The 18448-nt window shown below is 52.6% G+C and overlaps 6 protein-coding genes across 6 annotated transcripts; 3 read left to right on the top strand and 3 right to left on the bottom strand.

Annotated features, from left to right (window-relative positions):
- Positions 1 to 1462: 1462 nt before the first annotated feature.
- On the bottom strand, positions 1463 to 6358 carry Z517_00691 (uncharacterized protein; the record flags this gene model as incomplete). The annotated part of the gene is made up of 1 exon (XM_013433655.1): positions 1463 to 6358. One exon carries the CDS (start codon positions 6356 to 6358, stop codon positions 1463 to 1465), a length of 4896 nt encoding a protein of 1631 aa, XP_013289109.1.
- A 2570-nt stretch (positions 6359 to 8928) lies between these two features.
- On the bottom strand, positions 8929 to 9761 carry Z517_00690 (uncharacterized protein; the record flags this gene model as incomplete). Its single annotated transcript, XM_013433654.1, has 2 exons — positions 8929 to 9527; positions 9584 to 9761. The coding sequence occupies 2 exons, from the start codon at positions 9759 to 9761 to the stop codon at positions 8929 to 8931; spliced, it is 777 nt and encodes a 258-aa protein (XP_013289108.1).
- Positions 9762 to 10598: 837 nt separating this feature from the next.
- Positions 10599 to 12160, top strand: Z517_00689 (uncharacterized protein; the record flags this gene model as incomplete). The annotated part of the gene is made up of 2 exons (XM_013433653.1): positions 10599 to 10782; positions 10833 to 12160. The coding sequence occupies 2 exons, from the start codon at positions 10599 to 10601 to the stop codon at positions 12158 to 12160; spliced, it is 1512 nt and encodes a 503-aa protein (XP_013289107.1).
- Positions 12161 to 13349: 1189 nt separating this feature from the next.
- Z517_00688 (uncharacterized protein) lies at positions 13350 to 14660 on the top strand (the record flags this gene model as incomplete). The annotated part of the gene is made up of 1 exon (XM_013433652.1): positions 13350 to 14660. One exon carries the CDS (start codon positions 13350 to 13352, stop codon positions 14658 to 14660), a length of 1311 nt encoding a protein of 436 aa, XP_013289106.1.
- A 603-nt stretch (positions 14661 to 15263) lies between these two features.
- Z517_00687 (uncharacterized protein) lies at positions 15264 to 16382 on the top strand (the record flags this gene model as incomplete). The annotated part of the gene is made up of 3 exons (XM_013433651.1): positions 15264 to 15993; positions 16079 to 16228; positions 16303 to 16382. 3 exons carry the CDS (start codon positions 15264 to 15266, stop codon positions 16380 to 16382), a joined length of 960 nt encoding a protein of 319 aa, XP_013289105.1.
- A 237-nt stretch (positions 16383 to 16619) lies between these two features.
- Z517_00686 (uncharacterized protein) lies at positions 16620 to 18173 on the bottom strand (the record flags this gene model as incomplete). The annotated part of the gene is made up of 2 exons (XM_013433650.1): positions 16620 to 17806; positions 17855 to 18173. 2 exons carry the CDS (start codon positions 18171 to 18173, stop codon positions 16620 to 16622), a joined length of 1506 nt encoding a protein of 501 aa, XP_013289104.1.
- Positions 18174 to 18448: the final 275 nt, after the last annotated feature.

Raw genomic sequence — 18448 nt, 5'->3', positions numbered from 1 at the left:
ATGCGATGCGATGAGATGAGATGTGCCTTTCCTCCTTGCTTACCTACTCGGAATATAGCTCCATGGCAGCTGTCCGTACAAGTACATTGACGTGCCTCAGTCGTTCGACACTCGACACTCGACAACTCGACAACTCGACACCTCGACACCTCGACACCTCGACACCTCGACACCTCGACAACTCGGCATTCGATATTCGAGTGCGCAGATATCTATCTTGCCAAAGAAACAAACAAGAGGAAGAGGAGCATCGAGAGGAGAGCGTCCGGAAGAAGAGGCGGCAGCAGACCTGATCTGAAAATGGTGAGAGGATGGGCTTGAAATGCCAGCAGCCCAGTCCCTGCCGACCGACAAGTTCTGGCATGGAGACTCAAGGGGCTCCTTCTTCTTCTCGAGTTTCCTGCAGGGTCTCCAATAGCTTGATGCCTCAATGCCTTGTTCAACTTGACGGGTCAGGATGAGCTCGGGTCAGGCTAGCCAGCTCTACAGGTAGGACGAGGACGAGGACGAGGATGAGGACCAGGACCAGAAACAGAAGAGATGTCAATGATCTCTCTCACCCTCCCTCTCTTTCTCTTTTTCCCCCTTTCTACTCTTCCTCTTTTGTAAGCATTCGTCTCTTCTCTGCGTTCTGCGTTCTTGCGCCCATACATCCATCATCCACGGACGAATAGCGGCATGGGCAGGGAAGGGCTAAAGGTTCAAGGGGGACCAGAGGCACGAGGCGGGAAGCAGGAGGGAAGTAAGGGAGGAAAAAGAGGGGACGAAAGCCAAAAAAAATTGGAGAGAAGAGAAGAAGAGAAGAAGAGAAGAAACCCCCGGCATATATGAACATGTACGTACGTACCTGGCTAGGTATGTATGCATATAATAATTTATCGCCACAAGAGAAAAGGAGGAAACAAGCAATACTCATACCCGTTACTCGGTATGTGCAGTATCTTCGTCGAGATATAGACGGAAGTCTTACATCCTTATTTCTGGGACACAGAACTCAAGATCTCAAGAACCCCAGCTCACCAAATACTCGAAGCTGGTCCTTTCTCATTTCGTAGACGTCGTCAAAAAAAAAGTTATCTTTCATATCCCGTGTGATGATCGGATGGCTTGGACATTCCCTATTCCTTCCATCCATCCAGCCGGCTGAGCCTGATCAGACACTCCTGCCCTGACACAAGAAAAGGAATCAAAGAAGAAGAAAAACCCCATATCGTGCATGTCTGTCTGTGTGTCCGTCCGTCCCTGAGTCCCTGACACCCGTACACGTCCTTCACATTGTGGACAACTTTTTTTTTTGGCGCCCTGCCTGTTCTTTGTGACAAGTCTCAGAATCATCCCAGCCCATTCCACCCACAACACGCCAGCTCGCTTGCATGCGAAAGCACCATCCCTGGTAAAATCGCCCGCTCGGTCTTGCATGAAAAAAAAAAGGACGTTAAGAGCTCACTCTCATTCATTTCCCTCATAACCATATGTCACCACCTTCGCCTTTCTCCCACTTCCTCCAAGCAGACCAATATGCCATTTCCAAATCCCTCACCCATCGCTTCGTGTCGAACAACCGACTGGACCACCGTCCTTCCCATAACATGCGCCGCAACTCCACCAATCTCCCCCGGCCACGCCCCATTCTCTGCCCATTCGACTCGGACGATGGGTATTTGAGGTCGAGGGCGAGATCAATCGCTGTGTCAATGTATTGCTTCTCGCTGCGAACCAGCAGATCTCTCCGCGCTTCATCGCCTTCGCGCCCTTCTGGTAGTGCACTAGCTACAATGCTTCCCGCCATCCGACTGCACATCTTATATTTCCATTTGCCCCACGTCACAATCGGCGTGCCAGACCACACTGTGTCGGCAGCAGTGGTATGCGCATTACATTCGGGTGTGTCGAGGAAGAGATCCACGACGGCGGCTCGTGTAATGTGAGTCCCTTTGGCAGCCACGTCGGTAAACACGATTCGATCAGCAACTTGCTTGCCGGCCCATTTCTCTGCGTAGCGCTTGAGGTTGTGTTCCCCCAGATCCGGGAAACGCAACAGCCATAATATTGCATTGGGAACCCCCTTGAGGATCTGGAGATACATGTCGAATGTGGCTGGATCGATCTTGTACAACTGGTTGAAGTTGCCCAAAATGACGGCTGAGTCGGATAGGTTTGGAAACAACTCTTTCCTCAGCTTCCAGCGCTTGTCTTGTTCGCGCTCCCAAGCTGCTCCACGTTTGGCGGGATCCTTGTTGTTAGGAGGGCCACTCTCGGCATCCGGCGCACTTTGCTTATGGTCGACACAAAAGAACGTGTCGCGAGCAAAGATGACGTTTTCAGAGTACACCCAGTCCTCGACGTCCTCCACCAACGAGTCCGCCCGAAGGCGATCTTCAATATCCACATTCCGTCGCCACGGCGAAAGTGTGTCCGGCGGCACGGAGATCGTGTCTGCAAACACGTAGTCGCACCATTCAGCTCCCAGTGTGCCAGCGAAACCCATGAAAGACATATGGATAGGTGCAGGCCGGGCGGCAAACACTTCGTTTCGTGCGCCTCGAGTATACCCATTGAGGTTGACCAAAATGTGGACATTGTCCTTCACAATTTGGTTGACAAGACGTTCCACGCTCCACGATGACGCATCGTGGAAGATTGGTGCTTCACGTTCAATCTGTTGACGGTGGATAGAGCCATCCGAGGCAGTTGTAGCGTAGCATATGGCTCTCACTCGCGATGGGTCATGCAGCCCGAAGACGGATTGCATCAAGTGCGCCAAAGGATGATTGTTAAAGTCGGAGCTGACATAGCCCACATTCAGAAAAGGATTCGGAGGCGATGGCGGTGGAAACACGGTCGCTGGAAGCCACGCGGATCGAAGAGTACAGACAGAGATACGCAAGGCGTTGCGTTGTGAAATCTGTCGAACCTGTTTCGCCGAGAGTGGTGCCGTGAATGTATGAAAGGGAAGCACTGTTGGCGCCGATGGCGCAGTTAACGCGTTGGGGAGATATGGTCGAGCGTATTTTCGAGGCGGGTACTCCCTTCGACGTACATAACGGTCCTGATACCATTGCCAGCCAATTTGGCGGATCGCGCGTTCAACAAGTCGCACGATCCTGGACCCTTCCCATCTCTGTCCGGACCAGTATCGGAGTGCTTGTCGTACAGTATCTAGTGTTTGATTTCGTCCATTGTCCCGGGACGACTGCTTGTGCAAGGTCAATTGCAAGGCCAATGAGTCGATGACTGCTGGGGTCAGTGTTCCACATCCCCAAGTTTCCCCTTCCTTGAGCTGCTTCTTGACGATTTCCACCACTCGGTTGATCCAGCCGTGTGGCCGCGACGGAGGTTGTTTCATTCCTCGCTCGTCTACATGAAGACTGTCGCGCAGGATGTCATTTGCGCAAATGCCTCCCCGGCCGTCCCAACTGCACACCGAGTTCAGGGCCGTAGCTAGTCCACAAACTGCTTCGGCAAAATCAGGGTTGGCTGCCACTGCTCGCTTGTAATAGGCAATCGCATCGGACACCCGGCCTTGATCCTTGACGGCGTTTGCTAAATTGGCCAGCGCGATGTCGAAACTTCCGTCGCATGCTACCGCCCGCTCGTACATCTTGATTGCAGCGCCAAGTTGGCCAATATCTTTCAACAGGCTGCCCAAGTTCGTGAACAGATGAGCGTGCTTCTGATCGATATTGAGGCCGTAGTTGTAATACATCAACGCCAGCGACACGCCGGTGCCCGCAACAACTCCTGGTATGTTGGAGATCTGGGAAAAGTTCGAATCGGCGAGGTGGTCGGGATGCACACTTTGCTGAACGCTAGCGAGGAGGATTCCCACATTGTTCGCCGTTGAAGGACTCCGTTGCAGAGACAAAGATAAGTAGTACAGGGCGAGGATCTCCCTTGTCGTCGGAGATTTCAGGCTCCCAATCTCGGTCGCATTGGACATCCCATCCTGATAGATCTTGGCGAGCGAGAGGAGGCAGTTGCTGGTGGTGGAGATTCCAGCCTGTACTGCAAAGGGCGGCGAGACATATTCTAGCCCAGGAAGAATGCCTTCTGGTGGAAACATGTGTCTGGCAGTTGCTTCAGCGTGCTCGGGAGCCAGCAAAATGGGTTCCTTGCTCTCAAGCTTTGCTCGGACATACTCTCGATCCCGGATGGTGCACAGACAAGCCGACAAAATATCATCAATCAGACCTCTAATCCCTTGCTTCCTGCGTCCTGTCGAGATTAGTATGGCATCCTCGAATGCTGTAGCGGCGGTGTGATTCTGGCCGAGGGCATATAACATATTTGCTTTGGCATGCACAAGAGCTAGCATCCGTCCATTGTCCGCCCCAGCGATTGCATAGCCGCTCGAACCGTAGCCAGGAGGCTGAGACTCGGATACGACCGAGATATTCTGGCTGTAATCGGTGTCGTAGTCATACTGAGCGTTGTCGTATGAGGCAACGGTGCTGATACTCGAAGCGTGGCTTTTGGTATCGCTTTCTGCGTCACTCAACTCGGCCCAAGAGTTATGAGCATCTTCACCCCGGACCCGAAGTGCATTCTCCACATACTCAATCACACTGACAGCTTCCCTGGCCCTGTGGCTAGCGCACAGCAGTCCGATTAGATGTTCCACGGCCTCAAAGTAGCTCGGTCGTAAGCTGACAGCATCTGACCAATATTTAAGCGCATCTTCACGGCGATGGAGCGCATGGCAGGTTGCTGCCAGGTTAGACATGGCTTCAATGTGGCTGGGATCTTGTCTCAAAACTGCCCTGTACCATTCCTCAGCTTTGACGTAGTTGCCCAGGCCGTAAGCCAGACACCCTGCCAACAGCATACCGTCCACCCAAGGAACATCCGCTTCTTGACATAGCAATTCCATGGTTTGGAGTGCAGTAGCTGCCGATTCGAAGAAGGATACCTGTTGCACGTTGTTGACCCTGGTGCTGACCTGCCTCATCTCATGCGCTGGAAGCCCAACTTCATACTGTTGTTGAGAGATATTTTTGGGCTCAATCTGATTCGGAAACGATCCAAATTCTTGCGCGGTCAACGCTTTGGGCGCTCTGAATATGGCAGTCTGTGGTCGGGATGGAATCTCGTACGCGGACTGTTCGCTGCCACTTACCAAAAAGCTGGGACAGGTCTCCCGCCGCTGAGACGGTGGTTGGTCCTTCGACTCCGTTTGGAAGTGTGATCCAGATCTAACGGGTGGTTTGGGGAAAATGGCAGGTTTCATTGCAGACCTCATGCCCGAGGCAGCATGTGTGCCGGAACGCTGTTCCTTGGAAGAAGACCTGATTGTTTGAAGAAGATCCATATAAATTTTGTTGGCCCAGGCGAAGGTCTTGTCTCTGAAGGCAATGCGTTCTGAACGAGGACCAGGGATAAGAGATACAAGTGTTGGTCCGGTCACAGGAGCTATCGAGTCTGCTATTGCACGGTCACGTAACGAGTAAGGATGAGTGTACGGGAACTGTGGGCCCTGGAAAGCATTCTGGTGAAGATTCCATTTGGACGAGGGCGACTCAACCAATCCCATAGGCGTACCCAGCATCTGCTGGGACATATTGTGCAGATAACTGTCATTTGGCGCAACTGGCAACCGGCCATGTTTTCGAAGAGGATGAAAGTGGTCGAAGTGATGGTCCAAAGGAAACCTTTCGGTCGGGGCTCGTGGAAAGAAACGACTGTCTCGAATGGCAGCTGGACGATAGGGATTGTATGTTCCATCTGGCCAATACGGCCCGTATAACTCTTGCCCAGCAGATGCGGTAGGTCCGAATTGGGATTGAAGGGTAGCGGGGAGGACGGTGGGGATGTTCGAGCCGGGTTGGACATAGTACCTCTGTGTCGGCTGTATTGGCAGCGTCTGATTGAGCATGGAATCTAGCCCGCCTGGAAAGTCCCAAGCTGGGCGAAACGGCAATGATTTCGAGGCCCTGTATGGCTGAGGATGTATTTCTTGTCTTCCATCTCTTCCCATATCTGTCCCATCAAAACGGTCTGGTCGCTGGGAACGGCTCGTGTCTAACCATGGTGACGAGCCGGCGAAGGAAGGTGTAGGCTGCTGAAATGCTGGCGATGAAGCGAGGATGAGATGCTTTGACGCGGGTAATTGCACACTCTTGTCTAATGCAGCTGGATCTGGTTCGTACAACCTCCCGCCATTGGGTGTCTTCCGATGTCTAATCATCTCATGTTCAGCATAGCTGAGTCCTGTAGAACGTGACCGTCCGTGTCCAAGGGCACTCGAGTTAGCGGGGATGGCATATTGTCGAGGAGCCGCACCATTTGGTGGGCGTTGATAGATTTTTGGATCTCTGATGGGATCCATCATATTCAGGGAACGTTGAGGTGCTGTAAGCATCGTCTCCAGGGTGTTCGTGACCTTTGAGCTTCGATGAGGAATAGTGTGGATTTGCTTTTCTGGCGTCTGTAGAAATGCGGCAGCGACAGCTCAAGTCAGCCTGCCTCAAATGCAGTAGGTGGTCGTCTTGACAACTTCAAGTCACTTGAAGATGAAAGAAGGCAACTGGGCCTGCTCTTGTTCCCATCCCCGATGCTCATTGTGTTCCTCCAGTTTTACTCCTGCGCGCCAATCTCTGCCCGCTCATGGATGAAAAGGTGTTGCAGACAACATCCACAACTCGGGGATTGGAAGGTCAAGTATGTAAGGGAGGAATTTGAACGGGACCAGCTTCGGGCCCGTGCTCGTTGACACCAGGTATCAGATGTCTATTGGATCCGCAGATAGTAAGATGCAAGGTGAGTGGACGATATAGGCAGGAAAGGGACACGTCGAGGGAGCAGCAGGTCGTCGGTCGATCTTTGATCTCTAGGCTGCGAACACGAGAATCAGGGCGGGCAGCGGATCGGCCAGGATTGTGATGTTTTTTTGGAGTTAGAAAGCAGGTATGGAGCCCGGCGGAGAGGGAAGCGTAATGGAGGGAGAGGGTGAACTAAGGGATGCTAAACGGTCCGCTTGATATCCGCAGAGGTACTTTCGCAAGAATGTTGATTGAAGCAATGAAAGTGATGCCTTTTTGATACACCTGGAATCAACATCAACTTCTGAAAGATCCGACAACTTCTCTTCCCGCCCTGCAGGAATTTTTCGTTCACGCCTCATGCCGGCCACCTCTACCCATTCTTACGGCCTGTCAACCACGATTCTTTCCTTTTTGCCCTCGTTAGACGCCAACCGTCGCAAAGGGTGGGCGTGGCTTGCGAGAATGGAGCCCGCGATGCCCCTCCCTGGTCGGCGGGATGCCCCCTGGCGGCTTGTGACTGGCCTCAAGACCTGAAGGACTTCAGCAGCCTTGGGGGGCGGAGCGAGTCTGGTGTGTCAGTTGCCCACAGCTGGATGTGTCACAGAGTTAAGTATCAGCTTCATTGGCTCTTTTACCGGACTACGGCTGGGCTACCGCAGCCTGGCTCGCGCCCAGCTGCATTCCCTCAGGCGCCCTTTGTGCCACCTCCAGGCCTTTCGGGCTTAGTGATGACGATGAAGCGGGCGCCGAATGAGCCAAGTGGAGGAGTCAGTGGAGGCCAAGGGATGCTAATATGAGCATCAGAGGGACGATCGCGCATCGTGATGTGCCTAAATGGAGCCGGAGCTTTCCATCCCAAAACGCCAGACTCCAGTCAGCTATGCTATTTGCTCACTTGATCACCAGCACATTCTTGCCTTGCGGCGTGACAATGCAGAAGAAAAGAAGCTATCAACGAAGGAGGAATCAAGACCAAAGACAGGTGGCCAGCGTTCACCGCCCACAGGCGGCAAGGGGGGTGAGAAAAGCACTCTGGCTACATACTCGAAGGTGTTGTTGCTTGCTACAAAATTAGACCAAAGTGTCTCTGTCTTGAGCCACGATACTCGGGTGGGGGGATGGACCGCCTTCTGGGGAAAGCTAAGGGGCAAAACGTGGACCGCCATCCTTCCTTCCCTAGGACGTCTTAGCCGAAGAAAAAAAAGGTACGGGAGGAGAAGCCACATTTCGTTGGATGTGACACGAATGTCTTGTCTTCTCTACCGCTTCCTGTCCTCCCCAAGTCACGAAACTGGCAGCCCGTGTCAAGTCCATCGTGTCCCTCTACTGTCGGTCCATGCACCTTCCGAATGGAACCGGGGTAATGGCGCAAGGTGGAATTCGACAGATTCTGTGCAAGGGGCTTGTAGCACCCTGCGGTAAACTGCAACCAGGTTCCGGCTGGATGCTGCATCTTGTCGGCAAGCCCGGTTGTGTTAGTGACTTGGTGTCACCACGGTCTCAGATGAGCAGCCTGGTGCGGAGAAAAGAAATCGAGCGGCAATCCAAGTCTCCGAGTTCTATGATAACGAGTCTCGGAGGCAGGATGGCTGGGTACTGAAGGAGCCTGCGCACATGTAAAAAGCTCGAACTTTAACAGATAAAGAAAAGTATCAGACCCAGCCGCTTCCAGGAACTCCTGAAACTTGGAAACTTGCTGCCTTCGAGATACAGAGCATGTGGCTCTCGTTTGATAACCCACAAGCGAGGAGTTCGTTACAAATTGGGTACATTATTGTATGCTAGCGGCTAGCAATATCACGTAGAGGCACAAGGCAAAATTGCGTTGCTTGTATCAGCATAAGAGCGTAATGACGCTGGAGCAAACACGCCAAGAACTCCTGTTTGAGCCTCGCACTATCACTAATACCTCCTTGTTTTCTGCCTTAACAACTTTCTCTTTTTCCAATATCCACCGCCGACAACAAAATGCATTACTTACATCGCCAGTCTCGAGCATTCTTCCGTGCTGAGGTTGTTTTCGCGTCGAGCGCAGATTGACACATGTATCACCTCTGGCTGGGCGTCCGGGGCTTAGGGTTCATTTTGAGCTCCATGGGCTTTGGAAAATCACAGTCGAGGTTACAGAAGTTTTCTCTTACAAGAGTCGAAATTATGTTCTATTGTCTTATCCAAATCTTCCCTCGACCTCTGCAAAGATCTGAGGCGTGATTTCGTCGCTGCTATTTCCCTGTACTTGTACAACCAGGCTCGAGTCCGTCTCCCGGTAGAAATTTAACAAAGTCTGACTCGTTTCTTCAAATTTGGCGAGTCGTTTCCTCCATGTGGCCTCGCTGTCATCATCTCTTTGCATCAAAGGCTCCCCTGTGACATCGTCCTTGCCAGGAACTCGAGGATCGTTGAACCCCACATTGTACACTCTTCCAGATGCCGCGTGCGTCCATCGGTTTGCCATTCGAGACAAGATTATTTCGACGGGTGTGACGAGTTGGAACACCAGGTTGATGGGTAACAGGTGGGACAGAGCTCTAGCTTGAGTAGCAGTACGGGGAAAGCCATCAAGGATGAACGAGGTGTCGGGCGAATTGGATGCGCGGACAACCGCAGAGGCAGAGCCATTTCCCCTGCCGAGAGCTGCGATTATATTCTCATTAGTGTCGGATGTGTCAAGCCACTTTCTCGAGGTGAGTTCGTTGAGGATGAGATTGAGGATCAAGGGGTCAGGCACAAGGCCACCAGCTTTCATATAGGCTTCGGCTTGCTGGCCTACATCGGTCTAATTAGCAGCCGTAGATTAGAACAAAGGCCAGGCAGATAGCTACCCAGCGCACTCTGCCGTTTGACATTTTCGCGCAGCAGATCTCCAGTCGCAATCGAGCATAGTTGTGGGAAGCGTTTCATGAGTCTTTCAGATTGTGTGCCTTTGCCAACTCCTGGAGCGCCAACTAAAATGATCCTCGCAGCTCGTTTCAGCTTCCGAGGGGCGGTTGCGAAAGTCATGGTAATATGAACGGAAAGGGAACGGACGACGGACGCGTGAATCTGGGCGCACCTGATAGGGCAGTGCCGCCCGTATCAAGTGTCCGTCATGTCGCCTAGAAGGGGAGGTAAGAGTTGCTATCGCAGTAAACGGAAAAGAGACAAGACGAAAGCAGATGTCGTTGGCACACCAGGATAATGTGCCTCCAGAGAGAGGAGAACAACAAAAAAGAGAGCCGCAGCGCAGCTTTCAGAAAGAGGAGAAACTGAACTACCTAGGTAGGTAAGTGAGGCACCTACGCACCCAACGATGGAGGCCGAAATTTGGTTGAGTAAGCTGAAGAAGTTGGCATCGTGGGGGAGACGCCCAATGAATTTGAAGACTCGGGCCGTAATGCACCGATAAGAAGTTTCCGCTCACCCAATATTGTGTTGCCGCAAAGCCGATCATTCAAGTCACCGGGTATGTAAATCCGCAATTGGTGCAAAGGACTTATGTACCAATGGTAGCGGTGGACACGAGGGACTGTACATGGTACAGTTCAGCGTGTTGATGATGAGGCTTCATCGAGATGGGTCAAGGCTCTTGGGCCTAGCTAGCTACTGCCGACTACTCGAAAATACCCAGGTGCCAGGATGAGGAGTGGCAGACACCGCAGGTTGCTTGGTACTGACGTGGGGTATGAAAGATTTTCCGATCCCGAGGCGCCCCATAAGGTCTAATGCCATGTGCAGCCTCGCGACGCGTCAAGTCGAGATCCGCGAGTCTCAACGCGTCTTCTTCCCCCGCGCTCATTGCATCTTCACATCCTCCAACATCACCTTCGCCAAATCTCGACCACCCAGCAAACAGCCGAAATGTTGCGGTCAGAGCCACGATTCGATCCAAAGCGGAAACGCATCGACCACAAGAAGACTCAGTTTGCTACGGCATCCTATAGAGAGAACGACTATCCCTACCGACTGTCTTTCTACGATGTTCCTCCCACGCAGGAAATCAGCCTGGAGGAATTCGAGACATGGGCTATCGACAGGCTGAGGAGTATGTTGACAGCAAATTAATAGAATATATTGTCACTGACCGGGCACCAGTACTGGCGGAGATCGAGGCTTGCTCGTTCAGAAATAAATCGCCGGAAGAGACGTCAGCGCACCTTGAACCTTTGCTCAAAAAATACCTCCCGCTCTCCTCCAACTCAGCAGCTGCCGGCGGCATTGTCGACCAAAAATTGAAGAATCAACGACGCAAGGACCATTACTCCCATTATATTCTCCGACTTGCCTTTTCCAGAACAGAAGACCTCCGCAGACGCTTCGCCAGAGTCGAGACCATGCTGTTCCGACTCCGCTTTCAGTCTGACGACACACGGGAACGTCAAGCATTTGTCGAGAGCTTAAATATGGACTGGGAAGTGGTCCAAGAGGAAGAAAAGAGAGCCTTGGGTGAGCAACTTATGTCCGCTACGCCGGGCCTCCGACGCCTCGAAGGAGAGAACTGGTTCAAAGTGGATTGGACCAGGGTGCCAGAACTGGTCGAGCATCGCACAGTCCTAGTTCGGAAAGGCAAAGCATATGTTCCGATGCGCGAACAGACCAGCATGGTGCTCACCGAATTCACAAGCCGGCTAGACAAAGGTCTCGAGCTCACGGCCCGCAATCTACCCAGATTGGACGAAGATGATCGCCTCTCTCCCATCCTCGACCACCTTTCCAAAAACTTTGCCACTCCCGATGCCGGTTTCTCTGACTCGGACTCTTCGCTCGCCGGTGCCGCCATCACTGCAGCCAATATTGACAACCTCTCACAGCATTTCCCACTTTGCATGAAACACCTACATAACACACTCCGAAAAAATAACCATCTTAAGCACTTTGGACGTCTGCAGTACACACTGTTTCTCAAGGGCATTGGGCTCAGCTTGGAGGACTGCCTTATCTTCTGGAGGCAGTCGTTCAAACTTATTACTGACGACCAATTCAACAAGGAATACCGCTATAATGTCCGCCACGCTTACGGCGATGTCGGTGGCGACGCGAATCGTCGTGGACGAGGATATTCACCGTACTCGTGCCAGAAGATACTCACAGAACATCCGCCCGGCACGGGAGAGGCCCATGGCTGCCCGTATAGACATTTTAGCGTGGACAATCTCACCGCCATGCTACAAGCCACGGGAGTCCACGATCGAGAGGTTTTGAGAGGTGTCAAGGACGACGTGGAGAAGAAGAGGTTTCATATCGCCTGTAACCGTGTGTTCGAGTGGGCACACAAGCAAGAGATCAAGAAGGTCAAAGATGAAGGTATATGGGGCCCGGCCGAGCTTGAGACGATTGTGCACCCGAACACCTACTTTAAGAGGAGTTATCTGTTGAAGAACCTGGGAAATTCAGCGAAGCAGGATATCAAGATGGAGGATTGAGTTTGGTCTGGCCATCAATTTTGTTGCTTGTGCGAATGGGTTGATGAAATACAGGTCCTAACCATGAGCACTGAGGCAGTTGATGATGTTATTGGCTTGCAGTGGGGAATCTAATGAATGATAAGTTGCTTTCTGCTGTTTGAGACAAAGATTAGACGCCAGGTCTCTTTCGCGTCATACATTGTTAGTCGTCTGGACATATCTTTGACCCTGCCCGCCTCACGCATTTAGATGGAACTGTCCATCGCGAGAAACCATCGTTAGAGCACCGAATGCATGATTTGCGAGGAGAGTTTCCTTGTTCAATATGCTCTCCATCTTCTTCGGCAAGACTGCATGGAGCGTTGAAAGGCGTCAACACAGCCAGTGGACGTCAAGAGATCCAACTTACATATGCCGAGGCTTGCTACTAAGTTTACCTCAATGCCCCTGAAGCTATGATAGATTTCAATTTGAATACGATGCCCAAGAACGCGATATCACCAATAATTACTTTGTCATTGGCGGAGGCATTCGGGTCAGGCCGGGTGGGAGGTAAGGAATACGGCAAATATAAAAGTTAATCTGCTACAAACACTGTAGGAATTAAAGCCTCGTTAAATAATGGGTCTATGGGGTCAGGCCATTAAATGGGGCTCAGCTAATGCCCAGTGGCATGAGGGATGAAATAATATTAGTCTTGGAAATGGCGATATATAAGCCTCGTGAAGTGGCTTCTCCGCGGCCACGTTGAATTCCTCACTTTTCGTCCACACCTTCACATGCATTTCCATCACGATTCAGGACCTGATAACCCTATCGGCTTTTCGGTCATCTCGTTGCTAGGTGATAACGAATGACCATGAATTATTGAGAACTTGTTTGATGCACGGCCGAGAAGGACTCAATGAGAGAACGCCCTCGACAGGCTCTACTGCCCAAATGTCCCTTCATTGCCATGCCCGCGGAGTTCTGTAAATCTGACTTTCAACCTCATTTTGCCGCACATTTTTCAATGTGGGACGTGGCCTGACAGGTCGCCTGTTTGTGTTTACGTACTCGTTTGATCTCCGTTCCTTGAAGCAGCCTCATGAATGACATATATTAAGACTCGTGTTGGTTCTGACTGCTTGATAGTTAACTCAACCACTCCCGTCACACTCATAAACAAGCAATAAGCCTGAATCCCCCAAACACAGCAAAGCCCAAGATGCTGACCTCCACCGAACTCTCTACGTCGCTACAGGGTAATGAGCCAGATGGCATTTCAGCCGAGCCCTCCTCGTCGCCTCCAAGTCAAAGGCACGAGTTGAGCGCCGAGCACCAAAAGATCGTCAAGTCTACTGCGCCCGTGCTGGCTGAACACGGCGTTGCTATTACTTCCCACTTCTACAAACGCATGCTGAATAACCACCCTGAACTACGCAACATATTCAACTCTGCACATCAGAGTACGGGAACACAGCCTGCCGCGCTCGCACATGCGGTGTGGGCATATGCCGCCAACATCGACAACTTGGGAGCCTTGACCAGTGCAGTCTCCCGGATCGCCCACAAACATGTCAGTCTCGGGGTTACGCCCGACCAGTACGCCATTGTCGGGGAAAACCTGCTTGCCGCAATTAAAGAGGTGTTGGGCGACGCCATCACCCAGCCCATCTTGGACGCCTGGGCCGCGGCCTATCAACAACTCGCTGATATTTTCATCGACGTCGAACGCAGCCTATACGAATCGGCCGATCACAGCCCTGGCGGTTGGGTAGGATGGCGGAAATTCAAAGTTGCACGCAAAGTCACCGAGAGCGATGAGATTATCTCATTTTACCTAGAACCCTTGGACGGAGGCCGTCTACCCAACTTTAAGCCCGGCCAGTACATATCGGTGAGGGTCTTCCTGCCAGAGCTAGGCGTCTATCAGCCTCGTCAATACAGTCTCTCCGACACCGATGATGGAAAACACTTCCGTATCTCGGTCAAGAGAGATGCGGGTATAAGCCCTGCACCACCTGGAAGAGTGTCCAATATCCTGCACGAGAGCCTTCCGGAGGGCGCCGAGCTGGATGTCAGCAACCCCTTTGGCGATTTCACCCTGGACGTCGCCGACTCGGAAGAGCCTGTCGTGCTGATCAGCGGCGGCGTGGGCATTACTCCTATGTTGTCGATGCTGGGAACTCTGGTCGAGCGCGCCCCAAGGCGGCCAGTGGTCTTTGTCCACGCGGTCCGAAACGGCAAGGTCCACGCCATGAAGGAATATCTGGCGCGCATCATCAAGAACAATCCCCAGGTGTCCAAGGCCATCTACTACGAGGAAACCGAGGCCGGGGACCGTCAAGGCGTCGACTACGACTTTGTTGGCCGCATCACGCTCGAAGACATCAAGGATAAAGTCCTCCTACCCAGCGCGAGCTACTACATTTGCGGACCGATCCCGTTTATGCGTCTGCATCAAAAGGCTCTCGAGGATCTTGGTGTCCCTCCAGAGCGGATCCATACTGAAGTGTTTGGGTCGGGTGTGATCTAGTTTTTGAAATTTTGGGGCGTCATTTCCTTTTTTTTTCTTTGCCGTTGCCGGGTATCACAACGATAGAACCCAAGCATAGCAGACGCGTGGCACATAAAGGGGCGTTGGAAGAGAGTCGATTTGGATCTCGTGTAAGTCTAGATAATGATATGAAATGAGACGATTCTATCCTGGCTTCGCTTTTCAGTCGTCGTGTCCCAAATTTTTCTGTTCAATATACGTAGCATTCAGAAAAGGGTTATGGTTGTGTTCGCTGCAGCTATTGAAGAAACAGATAATTGACGGCTGCGAGGGGATGAAGAGACACGGCGTGAAAGTACCGCAGCGATGGGAATCGCGGTCGGGTGTTGGAGTCCCTGATGGCCTCGTAATACTATTCGAACCGCCCTCGCCGCCTTGATGCTGCCAAGGAGTTCCGCCGCTGACATGGGCGTAATCCCCGCACTCGCTGCTTTCCACTCATTGCACCTCTCAAAACAGGCACGACCGCACTACCTACCACCACCTCGATAGCGTTCGACGACACAAATCTGAGCACGATACTCTTACACACCTCTCCCCTTTCTGATTGCTGCTGGCCAGCAGCCCACTCCGACTCCTGCAATGCTCCTCCTCGACTACCAGAATGTCCTCATCCAATCCCTGCTGACCGAACGCTTCTCCGGCGCCCCTCCCACGTCCATTGACCAGGTCGTCTCGGACTTTGACGGCGTCGCATTCCACATCTCCACACCCACGAGCAAGACCCAGATACTCATTTCGCTCTCGATCAAATGCTACCGCGAGCTGCTGCAGTACGGGGCCGAGCAGGTCCTGCAGAGGGAGTATGGGAACTACATCACGAGCACGGAAGCAGGCTACGACTTTAGCATTCTGGTCGACCTGGAGAATCTGCCGCCGACAGCGGAGGAAAAGGAGGAGTTGGTGAGGCGGATCAGTCTGCTCAAGCGGAACGTCATGGCCGCGCCTTTCGAGAAGGCGTTTGACGAGTTCGCGCAACTGGCCGAAGAGGCGAGCAAATATACGTCCGAGTCGGCCCCGCAAGGCGTCAAGGAAGGAGGCGATGTGATGGCGATTCACTACCGTGAGGAAGAGGCAATCTATATCAAAGCCAGCCACGATCGAGTCACGGTCATCTTTTCCACCATGTTCACGGACGCCGTGGACAGGATCTTTGCAAAGGTGTTTTTGCAGGAGTTTGTGGACGCCAGACGGAGAGCCATCCAGAATGCGCCCCAGGTTCTATTCCGGAGCGATCCGCCGCTGGAGTTGCAAGGGTTGAGGGGTGTCGGGAAGACGGGCGAGAAGGGTGAAATGGGCTTCATTACATTTGGTATGCCACCTAACCCAACCGACCCCCGTCTGCCTTCTGCGAGGTAGACCTCCCCCTAAAGGACCCAAAACTGATTCAACGATAGTGTTATTCCCTCGTCACCTCACCCGTCAGCGACGGGACGAGGTCATCTCCCACATCCAGACCTTCCGCGACTACTTCCACTACCACATCAAAGCCTCCAAGGCGTACATCCATTCGAGAATGAGACGCCGGACGGCCGATTTCTTGCAAGGTAAGCCCTGGAATCCAAACCCCGATATCCGCAGGAAGGACTTTCAATTGGAACTGACAACCCGCCTTTTTTAGTCCTCAACCGTGCCCGACCGGAGACGGAAGAACGCGAAAGGAAGACTGCGAGTGGTCGGACTTTTAGAGTGCAAGGGTAGACCAGAAATCTCTACAAGCCTACGAACGTTCAACTGGGGCAATGCCCGATAATGATCGGAAAACAAAATTGAGCCTCAGACGGCGAATCCTTTGAACTAGAAACAAAACTCTAGATTCTCTTTTACGGCCATCTATAAAAAGGGGATTGAGGTGCGCATGTGCACACCTATCCTGTCTCCTAATACGCTCGCGTGCTCCAACGTCTCTTTGATATCTCGTATGCCCCCAAACTCCGCCTATACAGTAGTCATGACGCTCGCATTGGCATACCACGCCAACATGGGGTTCTCGCCGTTGCGGACCTCGGTCTGCTCGACCAAGGCCCAGCTCTCCAGAAACTGCCTGTGACTCGAGACTCTAGTCAGCTTGCCCGTGATAGCCCTATAGATGTCCTCCATCATAGTAAAGTCGGTGGGGAAGAAGATGTCGAAATAGCCCTGGTGCACAAAGGGCGTGGTCACCTGCACGTTGCGTCTTTGGTAGCGCGTCTGCACGACAGGGGCGTTGAGGCCCGGGACGGCGTCGGGCAGGTAGTTGAAGTCGGACAGGACGAGGCGGTGGGCGGGGAAGTATTGGTTCAGAATGTCGAAGAACTGGAGCAGGCGTGTCGGGATGTACTCGGGCTTGGTCAGGTTGGGCGACAAGGGCAGCGAATGCCGGAGTTGGCGCAAGAGTCGCGGATACTGGGTGAGAGGAGTGACGAAGGGGGAACGGGCGGCGAGCTCCCTCACCTGGAGATATCGAAGGGCTAATGGGTCGAGGTTACGGTCGTAGAATTCAAAAAACTCTCCGTCCTCGTCGATGAGGACACTGCCTTGCAGCGGCTGCTCCGTTTCGGGGTCGTAGCGCAGGCAGTCGTGGGCAAAGTTGTCGATGACTTCGAGGGCGAGGAAGAAACAAGGGGAGTGGATGTACTCTTTCCAGTCGAAAACCGATCGGTGGAGGATCTGTACGTGATCCAAATGATCTGCAGCATAGGGTGACCTTCGCAGACTCGTCAACTGTAACTCGGCCAAAGCGGCCGAGATCTCGATTATCTTGAATTGCGTCCGACTGTAGACTTCCGGCTCGTATTCGTAGATATAATCGAGTATGTTTCGCATCAAGGTCCCGTTCCCCGCACCCATCTCGTATATGATCAAATCATGGTATGGAAACAGGGTCATCTTGTAGTTGGTGACCAGATACCTCGCGATAGCTTCACCATAGTACGGTCGAAATAGTTCGGTGGGGGTATGCCAGAGTTGTCGCGTCTCGTCCGGTTCGATCTCGTCGAGAGCATTTTCGAACTCGATATAGCTCTCATCCACCAGACGATTGAATTCTGCGCCGTCCTTGATGGATGCAAAATCGAAGGGTTTTCCCGCATTGAAGATTGTCGCATGCTTGGTAAAGTAACCGTAATTGGGGTTGTACAGGCTGTCTGCCTCGTGTCAGTGCAAGGACACTCCACATCCATGTCTGACCTCACCATCGATAAATTCTCTCGTCAGCATTTTGACTCGCCGTGGTCGCTGAGTCCTATGCCGCAAGTCCTGCGCTGTGACCCGGGGGTATTCCTTGAGCTGCCTCGACATGTCCTTGGGGAAGGCATCGATCCTCTGCTGCCACGAGCTGCCTCCTTCCGCATCATCCTGCTTGCGGCGAAGTGCATATGTTCGGTGCTGTTGAATCGACGGAGCTGGGCGGTAAAGAGACGGTCGTCTGCGAGCGCATTGCAGTCGAAGACAATTCCGCGAGGGTCTCGTGAACAGCTGTTGGAAGATGCGGGTGAGGATGGGCGAGTCCATCAGGGGGTCCAGACCCGGGGAAAGGGGCGGAGATAGTTCCTAACAGAAAAACCGCGTTCGGGCAGCTGTAGACAAAGATCAGGACGAAGCAGAAGGACAACCAGAGCCCGGTCAATGGAAACCAAAGCAAATGCGGAGGAGTTTCTAAAGATCCATATTGGGTATAGGTCGATTGGATACGGCGGACCATCAAATCTTGAGTGCTAAAGTGATTGTGGTTCTACGGAGGCTCATAGCACCTCATTGCTCGTCTTCCAGAAATGCGCTAAATCAAT

Source organism: Fonsecaea pedrosoi (assembly GCF_000835455.1).
Source record: "Fonsecaea pedrosoi CBS 271.37 unplaced genomic scaffold supercont1.1, whole genome shotgun sequence".
Classification (NCBI taxonomy): Eukaryota; Fungi; Ascomycota; class Eurotiomycetes; order Chaetothyriales; family Herpotrichiellaceae; genus Fonsecaea; species Fonsecaea pedrosoi.
Note: the sequence above shows the minus strand (reverse complement) of the source record. Positions and strands in the feature narration are given on the sequence as shown.